Source organism: Candoia aspera, chromosome 2 (assembly GCF_035149785.1).
Source record: "Candoia aspera isolate rCanAsp1 chromosome 2, rCanAsp1.hap2, whole genome shotgun sequence".
Taxonomy (NCBI): Eukaryota; Metazoa; Chordata; class Lepidosauria; order Squamata; family Boidae; genus Candoia; species Candoia aspera.
This window is the reverse complement of record NC_086154.1, coordinates 36201855-36215369: the sequence shown is the minus strand read 5'-3', so window position 1 is coordinate 36215369 and position 13515 is coordinate 36201855. Positions and strand designations below refer to the sequence as shown.

General features: G+C 36.8%; 1 protein-coding gene across 1 annotated transcript in view; it reads right to left on the bottom strand.

Moving 5' to 3' along the window:
- The window catches only part of ITPR1 (inositol 1,4,5-trisphosphate receptor type 1), a 246737-nt gene that overhangs the window by 117284 nt on the left and 115938 nt on the right, over positions 1-13515 (bottom strand). The window contains exons 24-32 of the mRNA XM_063291609.1: positions 12675-12726; positions 10355-10523; positions 10095-10265; positions 7483-7548; positions 6377-6514; positions 5172-5297; positions 4312-4512; positions 2874-3125; positions 1275-1400 (exon numbers count right to left, since the gene is read on the bottom strand). Of these exons, the coding sequence (XP_063147679.1) occupies positions 1275-1400; positions 2874-3125; positions 4312-4512; positions 5172-5297; positions 6377-6514; positions 7483-7548; positions 10095-10265; positions 10355-10523; positions 12675-12726 (1301 nt within the window). The remainder of the gene's footprint in view (positions 1-1274; positions 1401-2873; positions 3126-4311; positions 4513-5171; positions 5298-6376; positions 6515-7482; positions 7549-10094; positions 10266-10354; positions 10524-12674; positions 12727-13515) is intronic.

The window sequence follows — 13515 nt, the reverse complement described above, 5'->3', positions numbered from 1 at the left end:
GAGATAACATTTCTAGAAATTCTGAAACAATTAAAAACGTATTTGGGAAGGGTATGGAATAGAAATATGTGCAATTTATTAAAAAAAACCCATTTATAAGTACCAGTAAATGGATGTGGCTACAAATGTCTGCCTCAGTGTTTGAGGCCCAGTGGAGAATAGGAACAGATACACCAACTGAAAATTAACAAGAGGAAATAGAGATCCTCCTCCTCTTCAGGGATTCTTGGAGAAAGAAAAAAAGTTTGGTCCTGTGTTTGAAAGCTCTGCTGCAGACTGTGTACATGGAATTACATGATGTGGTAATATTAAGGTTCTTATACATAGCAGAATTTATATAGCAAATCATTTTTGGTAGAAGTGTGTTATCAGCATATCAACACTTTTCTCAAGCATCTGATGTATCATTCAAAAAGAAAACAATAGGAAATATTTCATAATCCATTTTTTCCAAGAAAAAAGCTTGTTTTTCCCCACGTCCTTACCATCCATTGAATAGAAACCCAACTTACAAATCACTCCTATCAATGAACTGAGGTGGAGCCTCTAGGTTTGTAGTAAGAAATCTGACAATTGTCGACGAATAGCAAAGCATTACCATTATTGGGAACAATACCCACACACTCCAAGACGCATAACATCCAGTGAGGATTCTGTCTGCTCAGTATCCTTAAAAGTAACTTTGGAAAAGAAAAATAGAATGGCGTGCGTGCTTAGAGGAAAGGTAACAGTGGAATGCCCTGCTTGAAGGAAATGAATGAGTGGAATTTGACAAGGAGCCCTCCTTTTTAAGAGCAAAGATTAAGGGCAGCGTTTGTTATGTGTCACTTTTTTTCCAACATGGGCAAAGATAGCAGTATCTAGAAAACAGGCATTGTAGTAAATATATAAAAACAGCCTTCCGATCTAATTACTTGTCATAGACGCCTGTGCTTACCTCAGAACAGAAAACCAACAGCAAGAAAAATTAACTAGGAGCCAAGAGTGGAGGGAACTACAGAGCTTAGACAGCTGAAACCTCAGAAGTATGGAACCTACATAGGAACCTAAATCGAAACATACTATCACTATAATTACAAGAGTGTAGCCAACGTTATTATTATTATTGTTAAATCTAACTGCCATATATGGATAAAATTACAGAGAACATTTCAAATGAAGCTGAGACAATGGATATGACTTTTCCAGATCTTTCCAAATAGATGTTCTGTAAGTAGCATTCAGATGTGATTGCATGATTTATATTTTTAATATTTTCAGCTACAAATACTTACCCTACAGATATCAACAAGAAAGTTCTCAAAGAGTTTCCACATATGATTGCTTGTATAAATCTCTTTCATTTCAACTTCTGTGTCGACATAGCAGTGGTTTAGAAAATTAATATATGCTATTTTCACCTGCAGATAACAAATCAAATAATTTATACATCCTCTTTAAAAAAAGATTAAAATGGTTGGCTAAGTCTGGCCAATGACCGTAAAAAATAAGTAAAATTGCATTTTTTATGAAATCCAGTCTCAGAGATGGAACCTTCCTAGCCACATCCTGTCTTCATCTGTATAAAATATTCCCCTACTTAGTTAATCTATCTGTCATTATCAATATTAGTCTAGTTGCGGCAACCACAAACCAGTTCAACTTTTTATTTTAGACCTTGATTTAGATCTTGATTGAAAAGAAATGGTAGTTAGCCTTAACAATGCTTAATGTCAGTACTGATAAATGTTTTTCTCACAACAAAAGGAGATGTGAGGCAGCAGGAAGAGAGCACAAATTTGCCATGGTCAGCAGAGACAGAATAATTTTTGCAGCAATTTCAAACAGAATTTGAATGCCAATTGTATTTCACTCAGAAACAGGTAAGGTCCAAAATTTCCTATAAAACCATGGTGCATTAGGTAGATGCATATTAGCTATTTCCTTTAAGAATATCAGAATGTGGTGCATGACTGAAGCAACCTGCCTAGAATTTAGGGAGCGGCCTTCCTTTTACAGTCTTAGGGGAGAGTCATTTGAAACGTGAGACAGTTTATGATGGTTCTTAGAGACAACAATATGACAAAGGATTTAGATGACCAAGGATTATTTATGTATAAACAAAGTGGTATCACATGTGCTTATAATAGCTTTATTATAGGAGTAGGCAAACTTTGAAGCATTCATCAAATAGCTTCTTCAGTGGATATAACCTGTCACATAAATAAACAAACAAACAAAGAAAGAAATCAGAAGATTGCCACCCATCATGCTTATTTTTTAAGGAAGTGTGATGGGCTCAGAGGCATTCTTGTAAACAACAAAATACAAGAGGATGGCCTTTTATGGGTGGGACAGAGTTTTTCACTCAATTTAAGTGAACCAGGCTAAGAAGTGTGGTGGATACGAAGGAAATGCTTGTAGGCACATTCCTTCTAAGAAACAAAGTTCAAACTGAAGAAAATTTCATGCAAAATCTGCATTGTAAAAAAATAAAAAATAAACCAAACATCAGCTTAGCAATCTGTGGAAATGGCAAAAATGTTACCAGTGTTGCACTACGGAAAAAAAGTTACTAAAAAGGAATTAATTTCTATATCAGGGGAAGAACAGCCCTTAGTATTACCAGCTCTTGTATAAACTGTAATGAAAACTTTTATCTGTCCTTAATTGAATACTTGATCTAAGGAGGGATGATATAAATCTGTCATAAAATCAATGAAACCTTGTCCTTGAGGGAAATGCGGAGGAGGAGGCATTGCAGATTTCTTTGCCACAAATTAAAGAAAGAATAAAATCTTCCATCATGTTCCTCAATCTCATCCTGATTAAAACATAATCCCTGGCAGTTCACCTAAGCCTAACAAGCAGAAGCAAGCAAAACAGAATGTTACCTCTGGTATGCAATCCTCATGTGTAACAACTCTAACAATGTCATCCAAGGGGAGAAGAGAGTTGCACTTGATTTCAGTGTAGACATTTTTGCCCTCTGTGCAAACAGCCAGTAATTCTACTAAGTGGATATGGTACATGAGAGCACTATTTTCATCCATTCTGTCCCGTTCTGATCTCATCATCTGCACTAATGTCTGGAATGAGGCTCTGTCATTGTAGAACACAAGGACATCTTCCCCTGCATTGACCAACTACCAAGAGAAGAGTGTCATAATTCTACCCTACATGAGAAACAACTAATATAAAATTCAAAAGACTCCTAGCAGATTGGCAAGCTGCACCCACTATCATGTCTTCTACAATCTTTCTTTGACAGTTTGTACATTTCTACAGCAACATTTTGACATGTTTGCTAAATTTATACTATGAACATGGGTAGTGTATACTTTAATAAGTCTGTATTTAATAAACACAAATATGAAAAAAAAACGCTTGTATTAGGCTGCAAATAGCTTCATTTAGCTGAAAAAACAGCCGTCTATAACCAGATTGTAAAATCTAGAGAAAACATAAACTTCTGAAACGTAGCCAATAAACGTGCTGGATGTAGAGTTAAAAAATAAACACAGCATTGTCTTATAAGCAAATGCTACCTGCAATGGTGCCTGACAAGCATCTCTGGGGAAGGTGTTCAAATATGGGATGCTGTGACTGAGAGCTCTCTCTCTTGTCATAGTCACCAAAAGCTAATGGTGATCTTTGCCTGAAAGGCTGTTTACAGTTGTGTTTCTCAGAAACACACACGAGATTTGTAAAGTTAACATATTGTAACTTCCCCTTACTTGCCAACCCATTAAAGTACTAGTTCAAGCAACCATGGTAAAAAGGATAGATTGGGGGTACACAAGGAAAACCACAAGGAAGACACCAGGGGTGGGCTGGCCAGCTGAAGGCCCCAGGCCTCTACTTCAGCCCCACTGCTGCTGAGGACTGCCACCGTGCAAGGCGGCCAAAATGGCAGAGATGGGGGGGAATAAGCTGGGGGGGAATAAGCTGGTGGGGGTAGTTGGAGAGGAGGCAGAGCAGGCAGTCCCTTACCTTACTGAGGCTCAGAGCTGGGAGGGACTAAGCTGGGAATGGCTTGGCTTGGGGTGGGTCCTTACCTAACGACCAGTGGGAATCGGGTAACAACAGCAACTGGGGACTGCCGGGATTGCCACTGCTAAGTGATGTGGTCATGTGGCGTCACAGTTTACAACTTCATTGCTTAGCGATGGAAATTCCAATCCCAATTACCATCGTAACTCAAGGACTACCTGTATAACTTCGTAATACCGACTCCTAAACCTTGATATCTAACAACTAACCAGTTTCTCATTGTTTAAGACCTTCTAAAGACATATCTATAAATATGCAATATGGATGCATCTTTCTCACCTCAGCCATGACCATATCCTGACATTTTTTAATGAACTTCCCTTCAGCCTTAACAATTGTCTGGAGGAATTTAATGTACTGGACATTCCTTCCATGTGTTTCAATGCAGTGCACAAAGTGTTGAACAACTCGCTCATTAATTTCACTGCAAAGCTGGAAATTATTCATGAAGATATGTTGCATTGTCACTGCTTCCAGTATCTATTGAAGAGTAAAACAACAGACCATAACAATATTAACACCTCAAAAAGGGGTGCTGCATATTAAGATAAGATTGATTTGAAAAATTCAGGACTCTGACATTCCAAATATCCTGGCATTGAGGTCTTTAATGGGACACGTTCATCCATATCTTTCAGCTTCTTGAGATTCTTTTCTTACAAAATTCAGGCTGCAGATCTACGCCAAGCAAAACAGAGTCTGCCAATGACCCATTTGGAAAAAGAGAAAATCAGCAAATAAGCTGTCCTGGTTGGTGTGCTGTACCATTCTTGGAAAGACATAAATCACGAAGGTTTCATAACTACGTGCATCACATTCCTTCTGCTTTATTATGAACTTTTCCACCACAACATTTCTACTACAGCATCCAGAAGTACTGAATATGCTGCAGTAGAAGGAATGTAACTTGGCAAAAATGTGGGTGAAGCAGCTTGCCAAGCAGGAGCAGTCTTGAGAGTCTTAGGGCTTTTTGTTTGTTTTTGTATTTTTACAGACATATGGGCTTCGGCATGAAACAGAAATGAGGATTTCGAAATTGGATTTTTATTCATGAAATTTTCAATGCAACTCAAAGTCAGCAACCGGGGACAAATATAAAACAGGCTTATGAAGTAGGCTTTAATTAAATTATTTCTTACCCCAGGATTGAGAAACAGATTTATATGCTTATGTAGCAAAGCCTGATTTTGCTGATTGCCAGCACAGAAGTTCTGTAGAAACTCATGGGCAAGTTTCATGATCTCCTGCATGCGTATATCTTCAGCCTGTGATTATAACATACACAAAAAAATCTCCCAAAGTGTTAAGAATACAAAAGTTTCAGAATCAAATGGTTTTACACAAATTCCACATCTTCGCACTGAAGATGCTGCCGAGCCTGGCAATGAAACCCCTGCAAGAAAACAAGGCTCAGAGAGCACCAAGGACTCCACAATTAAACAAATATAATACAAGCCTGTACATAATCACTATTTTAAACAAATTACAGAAAACAGGTTAAGGTTCTTTGAGGTTTAAATGATCATGTTGCAAAGTGATGTAACATGTTAGCATTACCAGCCACTTATGAACCCAAGGTTTCTAAATATTTCATAGCCAAAACAGGACTGCTAGACTGCGCTCAGAAAACATTAGCACAGACCATTTTATTAATGGGAAGAATAGGTGCACCTTTTGAAATTACGGTAGACAAAATCTCCAGAAATCTCTTTTGAAGGTCCCTATGCCATTTAGCCAGCCATCAACATACACACCATTAGGTCCGTTAGGACCTTCAAACATCATTACTAAGAAACTTCTTACTCCCTTGAGTTGGATTTTGGACCAACTCAAGGCAGCATACATACCTAATGCTCCCTCCCCGTTTTCACTACTTTTAAACTCAGAGACTACCCAACAGTTCTGTACATCTTCTTTCCGTTCATCCTTTGCAGTGCTTTGCTTCTCTCACTGAATCCTCCACTGACTATAAAGCAGACACATTTGCCAATTTTGAACTGGAGGAAAATCAGCTACACAGATCATACTATTTATTTCTCTGCATAACTGAAGGACCAGTTTTGCTTTAGATCCTTCATGGACATTTATATCTCCTTCTCAGTAACTGAAAAAAAGAATCTATCATTCTAAGCTTTTCTTTTACTCATCCTTGTAATAAAGAAAGCTTTGGTAGATATTCTGTCCAATGTTGCTTCAATAAGCATTAAATGAATAAATTGTTCCTAAAAATACAGAGATTTAGCAGCAGCTTCTTTGATGCTTAGTGCCAGGTTTTAGAAAGAATTAAAGTTATGAAAATATTTAGTGGAGAGACTGTAAAGTAAAAGATGCATGCAAACCTCACTTTCTCATAGGGGATTTGTAAGAGTTCCAGTACCACCGCATGAGCCCCCATGTTTCGAAGCAACCTCTGCTGCTGTTTCCTGCTTTTCCTGACCAAGATACTCTCCTGGACGCAAAGCTTGCTAAGGCGAAGCAAAATCTGCAACAACATATTCCTTTTAGAAACTGATTTATTTTCCAGACAGGCCAGTAGAAAAACTCATTTCTTCAACAGAACAAAGAATGATACAACACGAAGAGATTGGATTCAAGAACAAAATATTAAAATAAATGTGCTGCTTAATGGAGGCAATTTTGTTAGGGTTGTGGCTACCACTACCAAAGACCAATATTGGACCCACATTTTAGTTTTCATATTCAAGGAAAATAAGCTTATGCCTCTTAATACTCCAGTGACAAACATATAGCAAAAAATGTGTCCAAATCTCAGTAGTTTCATGCAGACCAATCAATATTTCCAGTAGCCAACACTGTGTCAGCATTGCTCGTCTAAACAGTATCTGGTTTACTGTCCTTAAATTGGAGAAGTAGGACACTTGACAAAAATACTTAATTTGTCAATCCAGTTTTTCTGTTTGAAATGGGGAAGGGGAGGAGAGGAGCAAGACACAACCCTAACCATATACCTACATCTATTCCTGTAGGTGGAAATTATATAGCAATCTTGCATTTTCGTCCTCCCACCCTAGCCCCAGGAAGACATGGGAATACATGCTGGGATTAGTTTAAAGCTATTTGCCCAATTGAAATGCAAATTAAGATATACGTAAGTCATACACAAATATTATCAATACTTCATTTGCCTAATTTATCACACCACGAGCTTGTTAAAATCTAGTTAGACCCAAGTTTATGATCTTTAAGATAGTTAACAAATGTTGATCCCTGTACTGAACAAGTAGCCCTACCTTAGGAGCCAAAACTCTTTAACTACAGAACTCCATGTGTCCAACAACCTTGCTATCTAAGTCAAAGAATGTTTTACGTTCAAACAGGGAAGAACAGAAATATCCTGTTACACATTTAAAATTCATCAGCACATGGAAAAAAAAGAAAAAAATTAAAGGGAACAAAAGAAATGGGCATTTGGGAATGGAGGAATCTTACCTCTTTTACCACCCTATAATTATAGCTACTAGTGCTTTCTGGTTTACAGGATTTGCTGTGGCCTTCCTAGGGGATAAACAAGATAAATAATTAAATTGCTTTTCTAAATCCTGGAGTTCATGAATATACACTATTAGCAGTTATTTCTTACCAGAGCTCTCAAATGTTTAGGGTAGCAGGCTTTGCCAATACTGACTCATTAAGAAAAGGAGGATAGAAGTTTTAATAAATTCATAAAGATTTTTTTCTTCATGTAATACCAATTCATATCCTATCGTTAATTATTAGCACATAATTTGCTTTCCTTTCCTTCAACTTTATTGCAATACAGTAATATTGTAGCATTTTTCAATTACCAGTTAGGTTTTAGCACTGTATGTTTAATGCTCTTGTTGCAGACTAAAGAGTGAGATATGCTGACACTGTACACATATAGGCTAATATTTTCTCACCATGCCGCTGAACATTTTTCATTCCGTTTATGGCAGATAACTGAATTATCTGGGGGTGGATTTAAAGTATTCAAGTCTGTTAATATGACAGGAAACATTCCAGTTTTAGAATAAAGAACAGCTGGGTAACAGCTGTTACAAAGAACCAAAATTCTTCAAGAGAGTTCTATTGTTTACTCTTTAAATTAATATATCATTGGAGTGTTGTCTGATCCTATTTATGCCAAAGATACATTAATTATTTTTTAAAATTAAAACACTTGCATATTTATGGGCTAAAAGCATTAATAAACAAAGGTGGCATAGTTTCTCAGCCTTACTTCATGGTGTGTCTAAGTTAGATCACTTTAGCACTTGGTCAAGTGGCTGCAGGAGGTGTGGGTATGTGGATCTGTGGCTTTCCAAGAGTTGATCAGCTAAAGTTCTCAGCATCTCTCCACTGGTTATGCTGATACGTTTGATGTTTTAAGATATGTTACAAGAAGAACTCAGGTTGCCTAACTCTGCCAAATGGTGGTATATTCAAAGAAAACAACTTTTGAGATTACAGTTTTTTCCTGAGGCATAGCAATAGGTGAAATTCCTAAACTATTAATATTATTGGGAAAGGTTTTAGAGGTTCTCAAAACTAATTAAATTTTATGTACAACTTAAAAAAAGAACTGCTGTAGCTATACTATAGTATACTATAGCTTGGGATAAAGGGTTGGAATATCAGTCAAGTTGGGTAATGAAATGTCTGCAAGGAAACAACCAGACTCAGAGAGCACCAAAGACTCCACAGTTCAACCCTGAGCTACAGATATTCTCTTCTATTGGTTGGAATATCAGTGGGATAGAGTTTTAAAGAATGTTTAATTAGTATGGCATGATATTAAGATATTTTGTAAATTCAACAAAATACTATTTTTTGTATTCATTGGACATCCCAGGGAGATACATAATAAGAATTTATTTCAACTTCTGAATGCTGGAAATATAATATTACTGTGGGGACACCATACTTTGGGATTGTTCCATGGTTGCACACTTCTGTTTAATAATCATTAGGTTGTTAATATGGTGTTGGGAAGGGAAATAAGGTTAAGACGCAAACATGATTCTACATCATATTCACCAGATTTAGATTCTATCAAACTGTGAAGAACTCTGGATTTATTGTATATGGTTTGGGCCTACAAAGATTTCATTAGGAAGAGGAGGATGGAAAGAAATTAAATAGGATTAGATTGAGTGTGATTAACAAAAATTTCATGGTACAGATAAACCAATTCTACACTTTGGAGAATATATAATTATTGTGTGTGTATATACATATACATATACATTTTCCAAATACAGCACAAGTCAAGCATTACATCTCCTCAATATTTATGTTTCAGATTTAAATCCAAGATGGAAAAAAATTCCACTCCTACATAACACAAGTGATCTTAGGTTCCCTTCCCTTTCCACCATTACATAGTTATACAGTTGTTCCCGCAATGAGAACCCAAGGAAAGGAAAGAGAAGAGGAGATTGTCCCCAGAGTCTATTCCAGAAGTGAAATAGAACCACTACTCAGGTAATTGGTTGGAAGAAAAATTAGAGCAGAAGAAGAGAAGTAGGGGTTCTCTGCTAAAACATGGGCTTAGAAATCAGACTAGATGGGACTGAAGGGCTGAATTAGTTTGGCTCAGTATTGGCTCAGTATTTATTTATTTATTTGTCTATCAAATTTTATCACTGCTCATCTCCCCCCAAAGTGGGGACTCTGGGCGGTTTACAACAAAAACAAAAAGATTAAAATTAAAAAAAAATTAAAAGATTATTTGTTTCAAGCCCTTGAAAACTTCCTCCATCATGTATAACTTAAGCTAATACATTGAACATTTTATGCAGCAATGAAGGAGAATGCTTATTGCAGCAAAAAAGTAAAAAGTCAGAAACATATTGGAAAAACTACATTTTATCATACTGGAAGATATATTAAACTACATCTAGACTGTACAGAAACCAAGGCCCTCAAACATACAGTATTGACTGTATTATACTGATTCTTAATATTTTTGTATTCTAAGTAGTATTTACAAAAGTTATCAAAGTTAGGCTGTGACTGAACTTCCAAGTCAGGAGGGCACACTGAAGCCATAAAACAGCATAGTTAAAGGTTCTCCTTACCTCCTTTTTCTTACGTTCATTTTCTCCTGTTGTTACATCTACAGCTTCATCAGGCCCCTGTCCTTTGTATACCCAGAGTTCCGATTTTTCAACAATGGACCTCAGCTGATCCAAATCTTGCTTTATCTGCTTGTAATTGTCAACATCTTGGCTGGTAACAAGCAGTTGAACCTTACATGAATTGCAATCCATTAGTTGCAATACATATTTGCTCTTCATACATTCAGAGAAAACCAAGAACATTACATAACTGCCTTTACCTGTTTAAAGGCCTGGAGGACTTCTTGCCTCTGACTAAAGTGTCTGAAGAGCAGCTGAAGAGCCCCAGACACCAGTGGAGGATAGTCATGCATTGTTAAATGGAGCAAAACTCTTAGGAAAGTTCTGCCACCGTGATCATCCAAATCTAGTGGTGTATTCTCTTCACTGAAAACACAAAATATAACAATATTAAAACGAAAGTAAGAACTCTTACTTTTAAAGTAAGCTTAAGGACATCACAGTTTCCCTGACTATACTTCATCTGGTGTTAGGAGAGAAAGAGAGCACTACAAATTAAAACTGACTATAAAGTCATTTATTTAACCACTTCTGGAAAATGGATGACAGCTTCTTCACTTTGACTGCAGCAACTTTCTCCCTTAATATTTATCTCAACTCCAAGCATCTGCATTTTGTCCTTGAAAATTGGTATAATTCTGAAGACTCATTAACTTCTTTCTCTCATTGACTGCAAAACTTTTCAGTTGAGTCCTACCCAGCTTTTCTTCATTTTTCCACAGTTGGAATCTTCAACAATCGTATTTTATCGTAATAAAGCCATTTTGTCCCCACTCATCATTGCATTCCTGTAGTGTTTACAATATGACCCAATGCTGCAGCAAACAATAAGAGGTGCTCCTAAACTGCAGCACCCTCCTGTTCACCCTCTCTCCAACCCATTTGCTTCACTTTTCTTCATGGATGGAGCATATATAATTACTTCTCCATTTCCTACATATAAATTCCTTATATGCACCCTTCTATTACTAGCTGAGTAGAACTGGGGAGCAAAGGAAAGAACAAGATAAGAGAGCTGAAGAAAACAGACGAAACCCTCAACTGGCACCTTTAAATCTGATAAACAGAAACAAGTAAAGGAAAGATCCAAGTATTATATTACATAGCCAATATTGCTTGTTTATTAAACTTATGTAGCCACCATCTTATTGCCATGACTCTGGGTGGCTTAGAGAGAGAGAGAGAGAGAGAGAGAGACACACACACAACCACAAAAACAAAAATAATTAAAACAATAAAACTATTAAAACATAAAAACATAATCTGCAGGACAGCACCATTCATTTCCTAGAAATATAACTGCTTAACATTTATATTAATAAACTAGGGTTTATGTCCCTGATAAAGGAGCTGACAACATCAAACAAGAAAAAGTACAAGACTAGAATGAAGTGTGAGCTACCACTTATTAAGAGAACTAGCATACTGTAAATACCATGAGCTGTGGAATATAAAGGAGAGAATATGGTGTTGGGAAGCCAAGTTTCTCCCTTCAAGAGCTCTTTGGAATCCCCCAACTCCCTTTTGTCCACTTGGCCCATGAAGGAGAAGGTCATTCCCTTTACATCCTTCCCTCTACTTTTTTTCATTTTTGATAGGTATATTGTACGCATGTGAATGCTTGTAGAATATTTATTTGTCAAATTTCTCTGCCACCCATCTCACGTACAATGAGAATATGTTTTAATGAAGTAATTATAAAATTATTAATTATGCTTCTGGGTTGTCTGTCTGCTGTCTATGCTTAGATATATATAAGTTTATACAAGTCACAGCACTCCACTTCAATCTTCAACATAAAAATCATGGCAAAGGCCACTAACATTTTCGGTCAAGGGGCATATTTGTAGATTTGGGAGCTCTTACCTATGAATTGCATTTTGAAGGCTAGTACAGGAAAAAAGCTAAGAACCTGGGACTAGACTGATCCATTACAATAATAATGCTCAGCTGTCAACTGCTCCCACTGAAAAACAACAGGCTCGCCATTCACTGAAATGTTCAGGTGGGAGAAAGAAATGTTTAATTTGAACATTGGGCCTGCTATATGTACGCGGCTTGAGTCTTAAAGTTTGTAGTAGCTGGTTTTGTGTGTTATTAAGGCCTCTTCTCCTGCATCCTTGAATCTTTGGCAGCACTAAGCTGTAGCATCCCTTCATTTTTTTTTAAATTAAAAATCCATTGTGTTCTGAAAGAAAGGTAATGCTGGAGGCTTATATGTGGGTAAATGGGTACTCAAATAATTGCTGTAAGTGATTTGAATGCTCACAATCTTTTTGGCCAGGTGGGTGCAACTGGGTTTTTGAGAACATATCCATACTCAGTACTTGAAAAATAGTTGCCATGTATCACAAAAGAGTCCTGGAGGGTACCAAAAGAGATGCACACATGGGCATACTGGTACAATACTGGGGACCCGCAAAATGTATCCTCTAAAAACTGTGAACATCAGGTTTCTAGAAACTGTTTTACATATAGTCAAGAACAGAAGAATACAAATTGCCATAGTTTACTTTCCTGCCTCCAAATATCCCTTCTGCTTGTTCTTCAATATTTTCAAAGTCAAGAGCACCTGTAAAGGAAAACAAATAATGTGCTCTTTGCTGAGTTCAAAACAATAAAGCAATTAATAATTCAAATCATTTTTTCCTTTCTATAGACTAAAACAAGTAAATTGTAAGAATCTGCACCTGACCAGCAAGGTTGTTTTCTGTGAAAGGAAATCCAAGCTTCAAAACTGAAAAAGCATTATGTAAATTAAGCCAGTGATGGAAATTTAAACAGTTTGCACAGAAATTGCTTAGTGGAACAGTTTATACCAAGACAGAGAGGTAGTAGTAGAAAGTACTGCTCTATTTTTTAAAAAGAATATTAGTGCTTAAAGGCAATTTGGCATTTTCCCAGATCAGCAGAACATGAATAAGCAACTTGTTACATTATCCATCTGTGCTTTTTTCCCTAATACAACTCATTGCCAGATTTTATGAATTCAAAATGTGAGTAGATCTTGGGTTTGTGAACTGGCTGTCACACAAAATATACAAACAGTAGATGAATCAGTAACTGAAATATCCCCTCTTTCCCCTAAATGAATAAATCCAAATATACTGATTACAACATTTCTGTAGGCACACCTTCCCCAATCTGGCATCTTCCAGAGGTATGGGACTGCTACTCTCAAAGCTCTACGCCAGCCCAAGGGTGCAAGAAATCTTTGTTTAACTCATGCTTACATCTTATGCACAATGAATATGCTAGCAAATTTCCATAACTTCTACTTCACTTGGAAAGTGGAATGGATGTTGCTTTAATTTTGTTCAGAACTGCTCCAGTTACTAATCGCAACAGGATATAACCTACA